This window comes from Lissotriton helveticus, chromosome 3_1 (assembly GCF_964261635.1).
Source record: "Lissotriton helveticus chromosome 3_1, aLisHel1.1, whole genome shotgun sequence".
In the NCBI taxonomy this organism is placed as follows: domain Eukaryota; kingdom Metazoa; phylum Chordata; class Amphibia; order Caudata; family Salamandridae; genus Lissotriton; species Lissotriton helveticus.
The window spans coordinates 1982947389-1982968192 of NC_136061.1; the positions used below are offsets into that span (position 1 = coordinate 1982947389).

The 20804-nt window shown below is 45.9% G+C and overlaps 1 protein-coding gene across 11 annotated transcripts in view; it reads right to left on the reverse strand.

Moving 5' to 3' along the window:
- Window positions 1-20804, reverse strand: part of MEF2A (myocyte enhancer factor 2A) — a 475560-nt gene that overhangs the window by 73627 nt on the left and 381129 nt on the right. The window contains exon 1 of one of the 11 annotated variants that reach the window (XM_078683125.1): window positions 14810-14891. The exons of 9 other annotated variants lie outside the window; for them this stretch is intronic. In XM_078683125.1, coding sequence (XP_078539251.1) covers window positions 14810-14849 — 40 coding nt within the window. In that variant the 5' untranslated portion in view covers window positions 14850-14891. Of the gene's footprint in view, window positions 1-14809; window positions 14892-20804 lie in introns of those variants that run through there. One more of the 11 variants, XM_078683124.1, reaches the window with a different exon arrangement.

The following is a 20804-nucleotide window of genomic DNA, read 5'->3' on the forward strand; positions in this document are numbered from 1 at the left end:
CTCTACATAATATACAAAGCATTAAACATGTCAAAGCGAACCACTGTAGTATAAATAAACCAAAATAACATGCGTTCTTTCAGGATCGGGGACATAAGTATGATGACCCAATCAAACTAGAAAAAGACTGAGGGCAGTGACATGACTGGGCAGGCCGTTTACAAAAGCAGCTGCCGGAGGCGGAACAAACAAGTTGTCCGCTATCCTTTGTATCGTCTTATTCGGTTAAATGAAGACGGCTCCGTGAGATATCTGTAAGCAGGATTTCAATAGGTAAAATTACAGCTGCCATTAGCCGCCATTTCTCTGCGACACCTGGAATTACATCAGGCTAGTAACAATGGGCCAGTTGTATGAAGCTTTTTTTGCGTTTGCAAACGGCCAGATTCAGAGAAACGGACCATTTGCGAATGCAAAAAGACATTTTCGAATGTACAAAGCCCAAATTTGATTCGCAATTTGGCATTACGAATATGGATTTGGAAGGGGCGTGTGTAGGGCTTCCCTTCCAAATACTCGAAGTTGGTGTTATGCCTTTGCACAAGGGAAGGAGTCCCCGTGGGATCCCTTTGCTTATGAGAATGAAAAACTATATATTTTTAAGAGCAGGTAGTGGTCCCATGGGCCACTGCCTACTGTTAAAAAATTAACCAGAAAACGTGTCATTCTGCACAGGCAGCTTGGATTTTCCGATCTTGGCGGAACATACCAACTTGAAAAGTATTCGTTCCGAAAAACCCTCACTTTTTTCTTTCATAAAATTCAGACTTTCAACTAAACAGAGCCACAAATAATACAACAAAGGAGAGAGTTATACATAGCAAAGAAAATTTGATCAGAAAAAAAGAAAGTCAATATTTTATGCCATTACGGCAGCTCTTACACTCCTTGGGCGATGAGACATGGAGAGTACTACAGACTCCTTCAGAAAATGCTGCTCTAGCCATTTATGCGATATATTAATATTGTAAAAATAGCAACCACCTCCACGCAAAGATATTACCAATTATCCCCAGGGTTCACTGAAATGGCTTTTAAAAAAAAAAAAAAAATTGTTTATTGGCATTTCAGAGAACAGAACAAAAAATAACAAGCATTGGAAATGCAATAGGTCTCGCAGCATTAGAGTTAGTGCTTTTAGAATTGTTTATGGGTTTTTTTGTAAATCTTTAGCATTTTTGTTTCCTGTAGCCAATGCTAAAGAATTAAAAAAAAAAAACATAAACATTTCTAAAAGCTCTAACTCAAATGCTCCCGAGACCTATTCCACTGTGTGAGGGTGAGGGGTTGAGGGTGAGTGAGGGTGAGTGAGGGTGGGTGAGGGTGAGTGAGGGTGAGGGGTTGAGGGTGAGTGAGAGTGAGAGTGAGAGTGAGGGTGAGGGTGAGTGAGGGTGGGTGAGGGTGAGTGAGGGTGAGTGTGAGTGAGGGTGAGTGAGGGTGAGTGAGGGTGAGGGTGAGTGAGGGTGAGGGGTTGATGTTGAGGGTGAGGGGTTGAGGGTGAGTGAGGGGTTGAGGGTGAGTGAGGGTGAGGGTGAGTGAGGGTGAGGGGTTGAGGGTGAGTGAGGGTGAGTGAGGGGTTGAGGGTGAGTGAGGGTGAGGGTGAGGGGTTGAGGGTGAGGGGTTGAGGGTGAGTGAGGGTGAGGGTGAGTGAGGGTGATGGGTTGAGGGTGAGTGAGGGTGAGGGTGAGTGAGGGTGAGTGAGGGTGAGTGAGTGAGGGTGAGGGTGAGTGAGGGGTTGAGGGTGAGTGAGGGGTTGAGGGTGAGTGAGGGGTTGAGGGTGAGTGAGGGGTTGAGGGTGAGTGAGGGTGAGGGTGAGTGAGGGTGAGGGGTTGAGGGTGAGTGAGGGACCGCAAAGCTATGGGGGGCAGAAATACCACAGGAGGGGGCTATAGCATAAATACCACTGGGAGTTGATAGAGCGGGAAAACGGCCAGAGATTTGCAGGGCAGAGAGAGCACCACAGCGAGACAGCAAGGTGCGAACTGTGTGAGATATTGTGACCGGCGCACGGTGGGGCATTCCCAGGGTAGAAACGCACTGGGACAGTGGCAGGACAGAGAACCCGCGCGAAGCTGGAATGGCAAGAAGATCTCTGGGGTTGGTATGGGTGCTACTTTGCATCCCAGTCCAACCTAAACTACAAAAACTCCTAATCAGGCCCATATGTGGAACTGGGGACGTGTTTCACTTGAATTTCTAGAAATAAAACGTTTTTACTTAAAAATGCCTGGAAGTAATTTTAAACATTTAATCGTAAAAACTATAAAACCCTAGTAGGCAGGAAACTACAAGTCCTGGCATTCACTGCCTAGCAGTTGGAATGTTTTCATGGTTTTGTTTGTAAAAGCCATGCTGGCCGCAACTGTTTAATAATAAAATACACGCTTGCTCTAAATGTCAGGGTATAACTTTTAAGAGGGCGGCTCAGTGAGAGCTGGATTCTTTGTCTCCCTGGCAGTGGCGGTTGCTGTCTTCTGTGTGGGGGAATGCTTTGCCATACAGTTCAACGAGAAGCTTTTACAGCCCGACATGAAAGGCCACCGACGTGACGACGAACAAAAGCCTCCACCCCCCCTCCTCCTCCTTGCTGGGGGCTGGCCGAGCCAAGCAAACTTCACACAAAGCTGCTGCAGCTGAAGTGAGTCACCGAGACACGATGCAAATGCAGAGTAAAACAGTCTCAGGTTTTTTGACACTCATCCATTGACAATACAACTGATTTCCTGTAAAGGGTGATTCACATGAGGGACAGATGCGCGTGAGTCTCAGCGTTTAAAATGTGGTTTGATTGAGGGGCGCAGACACACGACAATGTTTAATAGAAAACAGAAAAACGTATCAAACAACAAGTTTGTACAGCTGAGCTATATTTGGGTGGGAGATATAAACTAAAATCATCATTGTGCGTTTAGTACTTTATTATCTAGACCCCCCAACCCTCTTGAATTCACTTTAAAAAAAAACATTTGACGATTATAAAGTTGGAAAAAAAGGCAATACTACCTGGTCTTTATTTATTATTATTTTTTTTTGCAGTTTTAATTAGCGCAAACTCAACCGGAAGATATTAGAGCGCCTTGTATAAACACCTGTTGCGTTACAGACCAACACATTCATTTTTAGTCACAGAGTGATTTGCCCGGGCCCCAGAATCACAGGATGCATAAGCCTCCCGCCAGACTCGAACCCGATTCACCCAGCTTCAAAGTCTGACGTGCGTGGAAATCCCACCTAACATACAACGCGTCAGCGCACCCTGCTCCACTTCCTCCAAAAATTACACTAAGTAGTATCGCGCTGTTGGCTGTGTTATTGTTTACCCGATATTTTGATTTATTTAGGCAATGGAGCGGTTTTCAAGAGTGCGCTTCCCGCCATGTGCTCGTGCAGGGCGCTCTACGCAGGAGGGCGGGCTGTGCCTGTGAGCGCGCGAGAGAAACATTCCATTCTTTGAGAGGGTGTGAGAGCCCTCCCTGTCTGCCTTCAGACGGTTGGCTTGTTGTGTGCTCAGCCAGCCAGTGACTCAGAGGGGTTTAAGTGCACCGGATATGAGCCACCCAAGCTACCCCCGGGCTACAGGAAGTGTGAGGGGGAAACCAGCAGCAGCTGAGCCACGTTACAGAGCCGTGAGAGCATCGCGCAGCTGCAGCCATGTGGAGGGGCGTGCAACGGACGCCGATGTTGATTTTTAAAGTTTAAATGGCCCACCCCTCCCCCTCGCAGCCTACTTTGCATAACGTGGCAGCTCCCAGCTGAATGTCAGATTTTTGGGGGGAAAATAGGAAGAGCTGTTTAGGTTTCTGTCAACAGCAGTTTGAGATTTTGACAGTGCACCCCCCATCTCAAACAATTGTAAAGGTTCCGTCCGGAGATTTCTTAACCTTTTACTGCCAGGCTCTAGACACTTGACAAAGGACAAAAAAGTACGTTTCATGCTGTGAGTTTTCAGTATTTATATATACAATAGTAAACATTAGAACTACCAAGTCCTAGAACACAAAATCATGTTGTCTAAAAAAAAAGTGGATTAAAAGAGTACTAGTGACGCGCAGTCACTTGGGGACGGGGTTACACACCCAAGAGGTGCAGATAAATATTGCCTAATTTTGAAGTGGTCGGTATTTCAGAAGGAATACAGTAAAAAATAAGGAACAGTAATATTTTGGGAAAAAAAGCGGGATTGCCTCCGAAATCCTAATGCTCTGGTATGTCCTATTTAATGTGAATAAACTCCACTAAACATATGCACTGTCAAAATCATCTCTTGGTGCCAAAATACGGTGTTTTATACATGTATATGTTAACGTATTTAAGATTTGTGAGGTGCATTCGAGAGTGTGGCAGCTAATCGATTTTTATTTTCGAGGGCCATGACAGGCTTTTTTTTCTAAGCATGTGCTTGAGCAATGGTAGTAAACTGTCTTATTTACGTTGGGCTTTTGCTAATATGGCCTCGGGGTCTGCCCTCTAGCGACATGTGGCGATCCATAACAACAAAACACGAGGCGAAGCACGTGAATGTGCGGTCTGTAGCATAAAAAACAAGCCTTTCACCGTAACACGGCTGGCAGGGGAGGGGGCGGAGAGGGGAGAGGTGCGACACGGCAGTAGGAGGAGGAGGGGGGAGGAGAGTAGGGGAGGCACGGCCTAGCGGCAGGCAGGCAGGGGAGGAGAGGAGGAGGGGGGAGGAGAGTAGGGGAGGCACGGCCTAGCGGCCGTGCAATCAAGTAGTGAGGGGGCGGAGCTGGGGGAGGCTGTGAGAGAGAGTAGGCAAGGCAGGCGGCTGGGGGCATGTGCACGCGCTTTTAAGCTCAATGCACATGCGCATTGAGCTTAAAAGTCACGGGCACTGCAAGGAATCGCCACGATTCCTTGCAAGTTAGATAAAGTCTGGATGAGCCCCTATAGTCTCGCTTGCTCGATGCGCATGCGCATCGACAGGCGAGACCTAAAAAGGAAAAACGAGAATCAACAAATCAAGGCATTGGCATATACATACAGAGTATGTGATCATAGGCAAGAAGCATAAAATGACACATATCCATTGATACATTAATTCACTATATAATTCTGTCTGTGTGCTGCAATAGAGCATTTCCTTAGTCCATTGCTCCAAAGTAGGCGTCGGGCCCCGCATCCAGAAAAGAGCAGCACATCTCCTGGCCATGAGGAAGGACATGTCTACCAGACGTCTAAGGTCCTTATGGAGGGGTTTAGAATAGCCGAGAATAGCCAGAGGAGGATCTGGGGTCAGTGTGAGGTCAGTGAACCGATTCACCTCCGCATACACCTGGCGCCAGAAGTGAGCATTCCCCAGGTAAGACCAAGCAATGTGTAGAAAATCGGCAACCATCACTCCGCACCTCTCACACTGTGGGTTCTCTCACAGGCAGTATCGATGAAGTCTTACAGGGGTATAGTACACCCTATTAAGAAATTTGAAATGGATCAGCCTATGGCGTCCATTAAGTAATATACGTTTGGTGCTCGAGCAGCAATATAGCCACTTCTCATCGGTCATTTCCACACCAAGATCCCTCTGCCATTCCAGTCGCGACTTTGTGTATTCAACGTGTTTCTTAGAGAGGGCAATACGGTATAGCCGGGATACCAGTTTAGCGGGCGAATTAGCCTGAATAATGTAAGTGAATGCCTTAAACTCCGATGGCTCCATCATGTCCTCACCCAAGAGGCCCCTAATTGCATGTCGCACCCTATGGAACTGAAATCGCGACATTAGCGAAGACCGCTCTCCCTTCACCGCCACCTGATCCCAGGAACGAGCAGTGCCATCAGTAAACCGGTCCCCTATATTGTGTATTCCCAGCGTTCTCAGCGCTGCTATTACCCCCTTCTCCCTGCATGGGACGAGCCAATAGCACCAATGGCTAGGAGCTAACGGAGCGTACAGTAAGCTGCCGGCTTGCACGTTCAACATATGATGCCACGCGTGCGTGACCGTATTTAGGGAGTCTATTATGCCGGTGCGCCTATTTCGGTGTGTAAACAGGAGCGCGGGTAGAGGAACCGGATCAGCAACGATAGTTTCGATACAGAGATGTGGAACCTCAGCTGGCCCATGTATCCAGTGATATGGTTGTGAACTTTGTGCCGCCCTATAATAGAGTTCCAGGTCAGGAGCGCCCAGGCCTCCTGCCGCATAAGGATGAGTGAGTATTTTCCAGGCCACCATAGGCTGCTTGCCCGTCCAAGCTAATCGGATCATCAGCAAGGGTAACTGTTGGAAGAAAGTTTTTGAAAGAACCATGGGTATATTTGTAAAAAGAAAGAGGAGACGTGGCAGTACAATCATTTTCATAAGGGAAACCCTCCCCATCAAGGACAATGGTAGGGCAATCCACCTTTCGATGTCGTCCTCCAGCCTGGAGATGGCAACGCTGTAGTTCTCCTTCAGCACTACATCACAATCCATAGGTAACCGGATCATTAGATATCGCACCGCATCTGTGGTCCATTGCAATGGATACTCAGGGTCCACATGTGCCATAGCTGGCGTGAGTGGAAACATGATGGATTTATTCCAATTAACGTTAATGCCAGATAGAGAGCTGAACATCACCACTTCACGCAGCACTAGGGAGAGATGAACCTCAGGGTCCCGAACGTATAGGAGGGTGTCGGCCGCATATGTGGATACAATGAGGTGATAGTTCAGGAACCGTATGCCCCTATGTCCGTGGTATTCGCGCAAGGCGCAAGCAAGTGGCTCTGCCGCTAACACATAGGATAGGGGAAAGCCTGGTCTCGTGCCCCTAGAGATTGGAATAGGGTTGGTAATCAAAGTTCCAATCCGGATACGAGCCGTGGGTGCGGAATACAGCGTAGCTAGGAGTTGAAGGAAGAGCGTCCCAACCCCCATACGGCCAAGAACCTGCCGCAGGAAAGACCACTCGACAGAGTCGAAGACCGTTTCCATGTCTAGGACTAGTGCTACCGCGGGGACCTCGGGACATGTGTGCTGCATGGCTGCAAACACCGTCCTAAGGTTGTAGGTGAGATTGCGATTGGGCACAAAGCTGGCCTGATCCGGTGCGACCAGCGTGGTAACCAAGGGGCAAAGGCGATTAGCAATAAGTTTTGCAAATATCTTCGCATCAACATTCATCAGCGATAAAGGCCTGTATGAGGCACATTCCTCTGGGGGCTTCCCAGGTTTGAGAATCGCTACCAATATTGCCTCGCGCATAGTAGGCGGCATCACCCCAGAAGAACAGGTGTCCTCAAATAATGTAAGTAACTGCGGGATCAGCAGGTCAGAAAAGGCCTTAGAAAAGGTGACAGTAAGGCCGTCGCTACCCGGCCTGCTGCCAGCCTTCATAGCCGATAAGGCCCACACAATCGCTTCTTGTTCAATCAGTCGAGCCAAGAATTCACGATGCAGGTTCGTTAGCCACGGTAACTCAATATGGGTCAGATAATCTAGGATGCGTTCCTCAGGAGCAGGACCTCGGGAGGCGTACAAAGCAGCAGAGTACTCCTGGAACCTCTCCCCCACATGTGCCTCGGTAAGAGGTGGATCCGTCGGCACAGCTCTCACATCCGTGATCGTTGTTCTGTTACGTCGTTGTCGAACTAACTGAGCCAATACCGTCCCCAGACGCTCCCCCTCCCCATAAGTTCTGGCAGTGGCGTATTTCCCAAGATGTTTTATTTCCGCATCCGCTTCCTCGTGGTACTCTTGCAACGTCTGCGCCAGCTCCTGTGCTAGCACTTCGCTCCGGTCGGTTAAGCGCCGGGCCTCTAACTCTTTAAGCTTTGCCTCCAATTACTCTAGCCGACCTCGGATCGTTTTAAGCACCCCAGCATGTTTAGAGATGGCGATCCCTCTAATATACTCCATGAAGGCTTCCCACACGGTCTGGTATGAGTCAACCGAACCCACGTTTGTGTAAAAGAACGACTCTATGGACATGGCCAATTCCTCCCTAAAGGCGCAATCAAGCAGGGAATAAGGCGGAAAGCGCCACATAAACGGGGGGGATACGCTTCTTGGGCGATTCTAAAGTCAGTAAAAGCGGCGAGTGGTCCGAGTAAGTACGAGGCAATATCGTACAAGCACGAACATTTTGAATTAAATGATTGGAGGCCAGCCAATAGTCAATTAGAGTATGGATATCATGTGGAGCGGAATAATGTGTATAGCCTCCCTGAGTTAGGTGTCTGTGTCTCCATACGGCGCACAGGTCAAGTCTCATCATTGACGTCTCAAGCACTCTGGCTGAGGGGCGTCTGTCAGGTCCAACCGATCTGTCAATATCTGGTAGTCTAGTCAAGTTAAAATCCCCCCCCCCCTTCAAGGACAGAGCCCTGTGAGTATAACTGGGTTTTAGTCGCCAGTGATGTACAGAAGGCAGGGTGATCAAAGTTAGGGCCATAAATGTTCAGAACTCCAGATCTCCAGGCCTTTGCCGCAGCATTTAGAAATAGTGAAGCGCCCCTCTCTATCCGTCTCTACCCCCCTAGCATGTGAGGTAAATCCTGCCGAGTGAACGTTACCCAAGAGACCCCTAGTACGTAAAATTGGGCTGTCCGAGCGTAGGTGGGTCTCCTGCAAAATTGCAATGTCCATGTTATGCCTGGTAAGGTAGTGCAGAACCTTCCGGGTGACCGTTAAGACCCCGCACATTCCATGTTAACAAAACTAGCGAGTCTAGGGGCTTCATGTGTGAAGTCACCGAAGGGTCAGAAGTGGGTACATGTGTCACGGTGTGGTAGCGCAAGTATAGGTAGTCAGTACATGCCTTGCCTTAGCAGTGCCATAGTGCTAACAAATGCAACAAGAATAAACAAAGAAACATTCCCCCAATAGGACAAGAATTCGCTTCCCCTCCTCCCCCTGTAGCCCCCCCTCGCCCTCCCACGCCTGCCCAACCCCAACTTGGCCGCAGAATCCTCTCCTTCTCAATAAAGACCAGCCCCCCCTCCCTCCACAACCCTCGGAAACAAAAAACATTCCACCAGTGTAATTCACACTGGGGTGGAGGTAGCCTGCTGAAATCAAAAACGCTCCTCTAAGCAAGGACGATCATCCTCCCCGCCTCACCAAGTGTATACACTTCGAGCCGCACTGTAGCGCAAAAGTATTCCTACACCCGTACCCACTTAGTGATTCCCACAGTTAGCCACTGCGCCCCCCCCTCCCCACGGGGGGCACACCTCAAAACAGAATTGCAACAAATCTACCAACTTTACGAACTGAGATATACCATTTTCAGTCCCTCTCCCCACCTCGCCAAGCCCCCAACCAAATTCGCACCAATCAAGTCATTAAGGATGATGACGATAGGCCCCAGTGGGGTGGAGACACACCACCCAGTCACCGTGTAAGCGCACTCAGTCCAACAACTGTTTCTACTAGTACTAAGCAGTTAGGGGTCGGGCATCAAGCCTAGTCCTGCTCGTCGAGGCAGCCTCCCGCTGCCTTATCCAGGAGCCCCCTTTCTGGTGAGGGTCATTGTTCCTTCCGCCATTCCTTAAGGGCCTTCTGTAGTGTTTTAGTGTCAGTGAAGATCATTGATCACCCCTGGCGATTGACTCGCAGCTTCGCAGGGTAAAGCATCGCGTAGTCAGCCCCCATGTGGCGCAGTTGCCGTTTCATTGGTATAAACGGTCGTCTCGCCTCCTGAACTCTGGCCGTATAGTCCGGGAATAGAGAAATCGTCGACCTCTCGTATTGTAACGGCTGCTTCTCTCTGGCGAGTCAGAGTGCTGTGACCCGGTCCCTGTAGTTTAACAAATTAGCAATTATAGGTCGGGGCGGCGCTCCCGGCTTCGGTCTCGGGCCCAGGGATCGGTGAGCCCTCTCGACCACGAACATTCCAGAGAAGGCTGTGTCCCCCAGCAGGGTCTTCAGAAGGCGTTCTATAAAAAGCTCCATATTCCCCGTTTAGGTTGTTTCCGGAAGGCCGGTTATACGGAGATTGCATCTCCGAGAGCGGGCCTCCAAGTCCTCCGTCTTGTCCTGTATGACTTGGAGGACCCTGTCCAGCTGCTTGTGCTCCTAGTCCAGGGTGGTATGGGCCTCCTCAACCTCAGTCAACCTCCGTTTGGACATGTCGATGCGTTCTGCATGTTTATCTAACCTCTCAGCCATGCGGTCCATCCGGTAGGTGAGCACGTCCATCTTGGTTCCCAAGGAGGCTGTTCCCCCTGCAAACTCTTCTCCATGGCTATCAATAGCCCGCAAATGTCTTGTTGTTGGTTCTCTCCAGCCGGGTCTGACTCGCTGGCCCCATCCTCCAGGGTAGCCTCTGTAGACTTGTACCTCTTCAGATCGAACAATAGCTTTGGTTGGGTCCTGTCCAGAAGAAGGCAGGTGGGAGATCCATTCTTTCTGTATTTGGGCTCCGCTGCAGTCTGGCGACACATTCCGCAGGGACAGGGCAGGATATCCATGTGAGACTCACAGGATTGATGCAGGATAGTGTGGTGAAGCTAGGGAGCTCACGCCCCCCCCCCAACCCCCCTCCCACACACACACACTTTTAGGCCATTTAGGGGAGGACTTCTTAACTACTTTTGAATTTATTCTCCCTTTAAACCACAAAGACAAAAATCAGAACAGTCCAGACAGATTGCAGAGATAAATGCTTCCAAAATAAAAAGAAAACTGTTTTTCTTAAAACTGTGATTACAACACTGATGCACTTAGGTGCAAGGCATTAGCTGCCCGGCAGAGGTCTTTAACTGGGACTCTCCTAGAAAGACCTGTAAACAGCATGGCGTAACAAGCATGAATGCCATTCTAAGGGTCTCTCTTGACCAAGGAACACCTAGATATTGATACAAAAGCTGATCCAATGTAAGATAGTTTGTTTAGTCACTGCCTTACCCTTTTTAGCACAGTGAATCCACGAAAAACCTCGTCATCAACTCTGTACTATTGTGTCTAGTCCATGTATTATGGCACTGCATACCTGAGATCAAGATTATGCATATGTTCCTCCTCCCTGTTTGGATATGGAGGTAGTAAGAAAGATGGTGCAGTAGTAGTCTGAGCAGACACCTCTGAGTAAGACGAATAAACAGATACTAACTTTTATCCGACCCTATGAACTGAAGAAATTGCCAACAGAGCTGTCTTTATTTTGAAAGCAAATAAATATTGCTTTCATGATCATACATGCATTTGCACATGGTATGGGAGCATAGTATTCTAGAAGCATTCTAATTAATTCCAGTTGTTTAATCTTGCAAACATCTGTGCACATTTTTAACTGGAACCACTGTAAGTAATGCAAGCTGAACTCACAGCTCACTACATTTCCTTAGTGTGCTCGCCCTAACAGCATGCTGGCTGGTAACTAATATACTTCTGTAACATTACATGTGGACAGAGGCATAGTTGCCACTCTAGCCATGTGGTGCAACCTGGAGGCGATGGAGTCACTGCTAAGGAAAACTATTTCAGGTCGTCTGAAGCCTGGAAGGAGTATTTATAAAGTGAGCAATCTGTGGGTAGGGGATTCAATTATGAATGTAAAAATGGAGGATAAAAACCACCATGACAGATCTCCTGCTCCAAGCTAAACTGTTGGAAAAGCAAGCCTTCTGTTTATTCCAAAGCCTTAGGAAAATAGTATAACCGTATAAAGCGATCATGTAAACAAAGCTTTCATTTAACAGTCAACCCAGCTAGTAAATGTTTTCGCTATGCCCAAGATGAGGCAGCAAATCTTTAATAGACATTTAAACCCAGACTGTGGGCTCCAAAAAAATGCTGACCTGTAGAAACCGGTTAGAAAACTGCCTTACCAAAAGCAAGTTGACAAAATGTCAGGATGACTAAAGAATCCAGTAATGAATTCCATAAAAAATGTTAAAAAACAAGTAATATTCCTAATATTTTGCAAACTTCAATGAAGGGTCAGAAAGGGAAAAAAAGGGAAGAACAATTTTTAAAAAAAGGAGAAAACAGGGCCATAGCAGTCTTCTTTTTTTAGGTTTCGCCTGGCGTTAGCAACGTGCATGCGCTGCTCTCACCATGCGGGGGCTTCTTGGAATCAATAAAGTTCCAGAAGTCGTGTCGCTGCTCCGCCTGCATTTTTGATCTGAGCGTGTCGTTTTGCGTCATGGATTATGCAAAACATAGTGTATTGATTGCACCGGAGGCAATCATTACACAGAGGGTTGCCACCCTGTCCGCTTTTGGCCCCACCCACCGGGATTGGATCTTTTACTTGCGGAGGGACACGTCCTCCTTCAATTACTCAGTAAGCACTATATTTTTTATTTTTTGTAATTTGCATTCGCAATCTGCTTTCGAGACCGCGAGCAGTATATTTGTTATTTTTTTTATTTCAGTGCGTATTGTGTGAATGACTTCCGGAATGAAATTCGCAGGGTTTGGTCAGAGGCTCGGGAAAGCAAGCACTATATTTGTTATTTTTTTTTACGTTTCAGGGCGTGCTGTGTGAAACACTTCCTGAATTAAATTTGCAGGGTTTGGTCAGCGGCTCGGGACCACAAGCACTAGATTTGTTATTTTGTTTAAAAGTTTCAGCAACGCAGAAGCGCGTGTTGTGTGAAAGGCTTCCTTAATTGAATTCGCAGGGTTTGGTCAACGGCTCGGGACTGCGAGGACTATATTTGTTATTATTTTTAAAGTTTCAGCTCCGCATAACGCCAACAGCTTGTTCTAGGAAGGTTACCGTAATTGTCCCTACTTAGCTGTGCGATACTTCCCCGCTAAGGATGTGCTATGTAGGTTGCACTACATACACTTCATACAACAGTCTCAAAATGGCAGGCAGAGGAGAGGTGCTTCCCCGCACTGGGAGATTTGTGCAAGAAAGAAAAAAATAAACTGCACAGCTATTCCAAGGCTCACTTCTGAGCACGCGAGAGTCACTCTCGGACACACAATGCAAGCAATGTCTTTTTATATGAGCCGAGCTCAAGGGATTTTTTTTTGTTCAATAGTCACTATTTTTCTGTAAGGTTGCTCCTGTGTGTGGAATGTTGGGTTTAGTGTTCGTGTGGGATAGTCAATGTATAGCATCGTCCGACCCTCCCCCGCGGTGTAGGGGCTTACAGGGGGTTCGTACCTCCTATAAACAATGCAATAGGTCTCGACTTTTATTAAGTTAAAGCAATTGGCTTTGCTATACAATACCATTAGCAAAGCAAATGGCTTTAACTTAATCAAAGGCAAGACCTATTTGCTTCTGTGACAAGCACTCAACGATGATGAATTAGCGCAGGGAAAAAACCCTTTCAAGAAGAGCAGGTGGAACAAATTCATGGAAGAAATATTACACAGAATTGGAAAGGAGGGGTCAGAAATAATTGTGGAAGTGGGAAGTGTGTAGAGAAGAGTCCTCAAACACAGGGGCAGAAAAGCCTATGCTAACTGGAAAGATGAGTCTGCCCATCTTAGCCACCAAACTCCCAACCCCATGCTCACACACGCCACATGATCTAAAGAATCCTAACGAACAACCACCAAAGGTCGAGACAGACATTTGTTGGACTTCTTTTGTCAGCCTGGACAAAGATGTAAATTTTTTCATTTTGCCCAGCAGGTTCGATTTTTATACAGATCTGCACAAAAGCCTCATATGTTGGACAAAAAAATACTGCAAAAGAATACCTACTTGGTTAAAGAGCAGAATGCGTCAAACGTGAAACTGGATTACGTTTTACAAATTTGACCAATATGTTAAGTTCCTATTGAAGATGTGTGAAACATATTATGTATTTAATTTCTGGAGAGGGTGAATTAGTTTACAAATTAGTGGCACGACTGCTTGGGACCGGTCTCCTTTTAGAGACCCTATCTGTAAACTACATGAAGCATCCTTGAATGAATATAATATTTTCACGATTGGACCACAAGACGATGCACCTCTTGAGAGCGTTTAGTTTGTATTGCAACATGCTGGATTATAAATGTTTTTAGAGGAAAAAGCAAGAAAATAAATCTAGACTCCCTAGAAGCCATCCTCAATTTAGAGTATCTGTTTATAACAATCTATTTTCACGTTCATTGAAGAGACCACCTCATCACAAGTTTCAGAAAGCAACACACATCCTTGCGGTCAATAGATACACTTTTTGTTACAATGCACGCTAAAAAGTCCATTTTGCATGTTTTCTACATGTGGAGGCGAGTGTGCCATCAATGCACATTACAAGATCTTCAACTCAAATCCAGTGATACGAAAGGCACAGTAGCTACCTTTGAATTCAGTTAAAGAATCAAGAAAAGAAACACAAACAACAGCCCAAAATACTATTGGACCAAGGGCTGGTGGGGGAATGCTTGTCTTTATAAAGTTTGTTCACCCTCTCCCGCGATATCAGGTCAGACCCGTCCCCTGGTCTACAGCTGAATGCATCATCTGACCAAATTAAGCCCTTATCTTCAAAGCCCTCAAACTGCAGGGAGTGCCCACGTGTGGGAGAAGCTGCGAGTCAATGGTGAAAGAGAAGAAGCGACACAGTGGAGGGCAGTGATGGCAGAGACGACAGGACGGACAGTAACCAGCAGTTCTTCGAAAAAGGTCCCTGGCCATTGATTGAGAAATCAACAATGATGGAGATACAACTGTAAACTGGAGGACAGGCCACAAGCTCGGTCAAAGAAAGTGTCTCGGGATCCAATACTCTTAATTATGTACGTCCAAGGAAGCTTGCATTGTTTTTGGTGTTGTCTGTTCACCCTACATCAGTGATCCACTGCCAAGGAGTCTCTTCAGCGTCCTTTGAACATTTCAACCAAACAAACATTTCGGATAACTAAAGTTTATGGGTGTTTTTCAAATGCTACAAAAGTCCCCATTAGTACCTTGTAAACTCAGCAGATAGCTAAGGGGTGGCCTCCCCATGTCACTGGTTCTCTGGCATGTGCAGTTAATACGATCCTGCCTAATCCCTTGACGAAAGAAATCAAAAGACAAATTATTTTTCAGGTTAATGATGCCAAAGAGCTTTCAACGGATCCGTAACGTAAAACAATGTGCATCGTGTCTACCTGCAAAATCCTTCAACTACATGGGGTTTGTTTCGTTTACTGAGGTTGCTCCAACTTATTTGTTTCCTCTTGCATGTAAAGGAATTTCTTTTCACCATACAGGTGTTCTCACCCAACATCAATTTTGTGTAATTGCACGTAAATTCTAGAAATTACGCCACAGGCGTTTGTGGTCAAACTGTATCCATATTACGTGAACAGCTAGAACACAAGTGACTGTTGCTTGCATCACTTATGCTTTTTGCGCTATTTTATTGCTGCAAAATGGGAGCGTGTGTCAAAAAATGATGCGATATATTGCAAAATTAGGAATCTGCATTTCTCAATTATTTATAATTTCCCATAATTTTCCCAAGTTTTTGAGTAATTACACAAATTCAACTAATGCAATTTCTCACACCACTACTTTTTTCTTTGAATTTTGCTTTTTTCTTTGCAAATTTGGTGGAGAACAGGCATTCCACCAGTACGTCTGCATTACACGAAGCAAGTCTTTGGTGGCATTAGCTGCAACACAAATTATACAGTAAAGGTGGAAGAGTTAAACAACAAAAGAAAAGCATTTATGCTGATGCTGTGCAAAACAATGTCACTTGAAAAGGCAGGCACCATAAAGACATGAGGGAGCGATGAATGCTTAGAAGTCTATTTCGGACCTACTCTTTCAGTGTGAAAAACAGGTGACTAATCAGGTCTACTATCTCCAATTTGAGTAATAGCACAGCTCTACGGTTGACCAGCTTAAGGAGGAGTTTGGTTATAGAGGCTGCAACTATGTTTTAACTAAAGCTTATTTTTTAACCTAACATTATACAAGCAAACTAGGCAATACTGGCATAAATATTCTCAAATAAATTAATTGAAACAGTATAAAAAGGGCATTCAATAAAATGATTCTTTTCATGAATCTGCTCCAGAAATGTGACATCATTAAAGTGATAGCCGTCATAGTCGCTGAAAGAGAATGGACGGAAAGAATAGCTGTTAATCATCAGGTGTCATCAAAAGGCTGGCTGTGGAACCTTAATTCTAGTATACATCGGACCCCGAATTTAGGAGATAATATAAACAATGAAGATCGTCAATGAAGGATGGGACACTAAACCTACATTTTTGTATTTGTATTAATCTTTTTATTTTGTTTAAGTCAACAGTTAAAAAAAAGCAGAATTACAAACTTTGGTCACATGCCTAACTCGCCCTGTTCGATAGCAACCCCTCATTTCCCGGCATTGTATGTTGAGTTTATATAGTATACTTGGTCGTTTCGAACTCACGACCCACCCTGGAGGGACCTGAAACAAGAGAGGACCTAGAGTCTTTGTCACAAGAGCCACTCCTCATTGTGTCCTGAGAGCCCCAGAAAATTGTGAGTCATGTCTTCTTGCGTGTCATCCATTAGATCAAACCCAAAATATCATCTCCACGGCCCCCAAATTTTGTAAAATATTTTGTGGGCAACCCCTGCTGTGGTATGTGGTGCGTTCGCCTGCCATGTAAAGGTCCATTCCATTTGTCCACTCTTGGACTGTCGGGTTCTCTGTCACTCCCCACTTTCTAGCCACATCTATCTGAACCACCACTAGTCCTAATGAGGCGAAGATCAATTGTTTCCTCGTTCTGTCCAGCTCACTCGAATTCCTAATATGGCAAATTTCTGTTGGACTGGCAGCATGGTTCCCAGTATTCCCCCCAAGGTCCCTATTATAGTATCCCACTAAGTCTGAATTTCAGGGCATGCCCAGCCCTTGCTGTGTGGACGAAATCCCCTTTAATCGCGCGGGGAGGGAGTGAGGGGTTAATTTAATAAACTTTTTTTTTAAACTTACCTTCGCCTCCGGTGCCGGACTCCCGCGTCGTGCCGCCTGCTCTCTGCTCACAGGAAGCAGAAGTAGGCAGCCTCCCTCTCTTCCCCTCAGCGAATCACAACGCTGCAATGGTAGCATTGTGATTGGCTAGGACGACGTCCTTACAGGCGTCTATGAGGAGGCCGTTTTCTTTATGCAGGCTGCGCAGAAGCTTACATGAAGGAAACAGAGTGCTATCACTGGTTTGGTCGGCCCAACAGTCTGTGCCCATAACATTGGGCTAGCCACTCCTCCCGACCCACCCACCCCCAACCAGGCATAACATTCTTCAGCTTTCTCGCAGTGTGAGAAGCAGAACAGTAAAATGGTATTCATACCATTTTACGTGGGGCGACGCTCCGATGCCCACATTGAGGAGCCGCCCCTGGTCTGAGGTTTAGACGAGTGGCTCGGCGTGAACCCTGACTGGTCATCAAGTGTTAGGGATGTGATGTACTGGAGCAGTCGGGTTGTCAGGATTGTGGCCAGCATTTTCACTTCAGTGTTTAACAGTGAAATAGATCTGTACAAACTACATTGGTCATTGGTCTTTATTTATTACCACTATGTTTGCCATTCTGAGGTCCGGGGGGAGTATACCTTCCTCATGAGCGTCCACAAAGACCTGAGTAGATGGGAAGACAAGAGGTACATGCATCAATTATATAATTCAGCCGGGAGTCCATTGGAGCCGGGGGTCTTTCCTGGACGCAGCTTTGACTCTGCCTCCTGGATTTCAGTCAATCACAGGTCAGCTTCTAGTTCCTGCGACTACTCCCTCCCCAGTGTCAGGGTCTTAATCGGAGCTAGGTATTGCTCCATCTCATTGTTTGACCTTGCAGGGCAGGCAGTATAGAATTCTCGTAAAGAGGATGGTGTGGCTGGTCTTTGACCATGACTTATAGACGCCGGCTGTCAGACCGAATTCCACGCTCAAACTCTTGACTGCTGATCACGAAGCCTCCAACCCGGGCATTCAAGGGAGCTGGTCATTTTGATCACCCCAAGGTCGGCAACTATTTCGCCGCTTTTCGACCTTGGCAGACGGTACGTGAAGACGACCGCCCATGTTAGAACGAGCCTCTTCTGCTAAACACAGAACAATCACCCTGTAGGGGTTATTACTACTTGTCAACTAGAAGCGGCACTTCAGGGTTGGCAACGACATCCCCCTCCTGTTGAATTTGGCCCCTGGTGCGTGTTGATGACCGTTTTTGCATGAACATTGAGCGAGCCTTTCCTACAAGCAGATCCATTGCCCCACCCCTCAACGTCCCCGTCCTGATGAAGACCCTCTAGCAAGGTTTATCCACACCTGCACTCCATTTGGGTCGAAACGTCGACATTTCCTTCTATGTTCAGCCTCGACTATCAGTTATTAGTATTGTTTTTTATTGAGGCATGATTTTGTTTAATAGAAGATGATTTAATTCTGTATACAATCAACTGGTTATACTGTGGTTTTGCAGACCTTCCTTGAAGATCTTATTCTTTCACTATCCCAACACTACCCTTCCCTTTCTTACTTTCGTAGGGGCATTTTTGAAAAGTGATATATTGTACATGTATTGAATGAATTAATGTGATTTGAGACACATTGTGATTAAAAACAATGCTGCTATAATTAATTGTATATTTATTTTTATTGGTGATTGAATGTTTCTATTTGTTCTCTATAACTGGGACCACTTTGTTTGTACTGCTATATTGCCCAGGTCCCAGTGACTTCTTGGGTTGACCCGTGTTTATAACACGGTCTTTGTTGTTTAGCACTGAAGCTAAATTAAGACCCTGTCCTTGCACGTGGGGGGAATAAAGGTCACGCTCCCATATTTTATTTATTTTGTTATTGTATGGACAGGACAATCCGATCTAAGAAATCTGACAAGCAAATTTCCGACGACGCAGACAGAATGAGTGATGTGATGTGATGTGAGAGGTGAAGCAGCTGAATTAATTTTTAAGTAAAGATTAGTGTACAGTAACATCTAAACTCCAATAGAGTTTTGCAGCCATTAGACAGTTTGGGTTTTAAAGGAAAATATGAAAGCAACATGCGTTCATTCATAATTTCAAAATAAATAATTTTGAAACAACCACTGACATTTTAAGTGCTCAAATTATGTTGGCAATGTGAATGAGTTAAATACGCCTTAAGATAAATTAACTCAAGTGCAGGAGAGGGAGGGTATTTAGAAAAACGTTTTTTTATAAAATACAGGACTATAAAAAACAATTGATCAGAGCTTTTATCAGGACAAAGTAAGAGGTGAAATTCTTAGACAACAATCAATATAAAAGCTTTATTTATGTATACTCCAAAGTATAGTCTTAAGTTAAGCAAGAAATAGTTATTGAACATTTTCTGGAGCGTCATGGGAGCACCTTAGAGCTCAGTAAGCAAGTCAGCTGCCAGAAAGATTTTAGGCAAACTAGGTAACTTTTTCATCCTATTGGGATTTTCAAGTGAAACATGCACAATCCAATAGAGAAGCACAATGCTGAAGAGAGGTTGAACAGAGTGGCAGGCGCAACCTGCTAGAAATGGTCACAGAAAGCACATTTCTCCATCTTTATGGGGTGCACCGCTCTAATCCCCTCCAAGCGTTGTCTACATATTCCCCTTTCTCCCCCCCCCTTTCTGCAGAATGTTAAAAAGTCCATATGTCCACTTAGACAAGCCTGAGTACCACAAGCCAGTTTTGATGTCCAAGCTTACACCTGAGCCCACCCTATAACTGCTGCAGTTTGGGACGACATACAGGATTGGTTCTCCCCTCCCCCCAATGTCAATGAAAGAAGCCCAATGCCATTCAACGTAGCAGGAGGGCTAGGCTGGATGTCCCCGAGCTCAGGTATGCCACAAGGGGTTTCCATTTGGCTTCAGATGCTAGATGTGACCCCTGTATATTATTTGTCAGCCTCTCCACAGCGAGAATGGCCTATAGTCTCTGATGCCACTGTAAGACTGGGGGGATTATGGGGCACTCCGTTTTCTTCCAATTGTATGATGATCACTGTAGGCTCATGTACCATTTGTCTTTGGTCACTCACGCAAGATTAGGAGGTTTATGTCCTTGCAACATTACTTCTGGTGTTGCGGGGATAGGAAAAGCAAGAACCCCCTGGAGCAGCTTTGACACTTCCCCCAGAAGGGTTGAATCAATGGGCAGTCCCACCAGATATGAAGTGCGTCGCGCAATGACCCGCATCCTCTCCAATATCTAGGAGAGGCATTTCGGTACATGAGGAGCACTCTATGGGGGTAAAATGCTAGCCAAACCACACTTTATAGGAATTTCATGTCCTAAAGTGAACAGAGGAAGAGTTATGTCTCTATGTGGTTTGTCCCACCCTTTAGATGTCACTGGCATTCCCAGGGTGCGTTCCCATTCACCATTGTGTCACTATGTCTGCGAGGTCTCGTGCGGTAAGAGCAGTTTATATATACTATATTCAATATTGTGCTCCCAGTGCCCATCAGTTTGAGGAACTGGTGTGTGAACAGAGTCTAAGCTCTGGTAGAACCTTGCTCGAATTATTGGGGGGAGATTAACTAATGTCTAATTTGTGCATAGTGGAGCCGCTAAGACTCTGAAATACCGTAAGTGACCAGATATTGCGGAAAGGTTTTCGGTGTCACAGAGTCATACTGTCATTCCCCCTGTCAATTTTAATTGTTTCACAGGTTTCTATAGGGGCCTTCCCCTTCCATATAAAAGCCTTGATTTTACAGTGGATAAACTTCATGTAAGTGGGGCTTCAGCCATATCTTAAGAGCCTGGAACACGTAAAGGTGGCACAGATGTATATTAATTTCAATTCCATTCATTTTTTCGAAACAGGAGAGCATCATATTCTCCCATGAGTATAAATCTTTCGTAATGGCCTCAAGCAGAGGTCGGAATTATGCGACTTGATATTTGAGGAGTTGGCCCATCTATATTGACTGTGATACGACT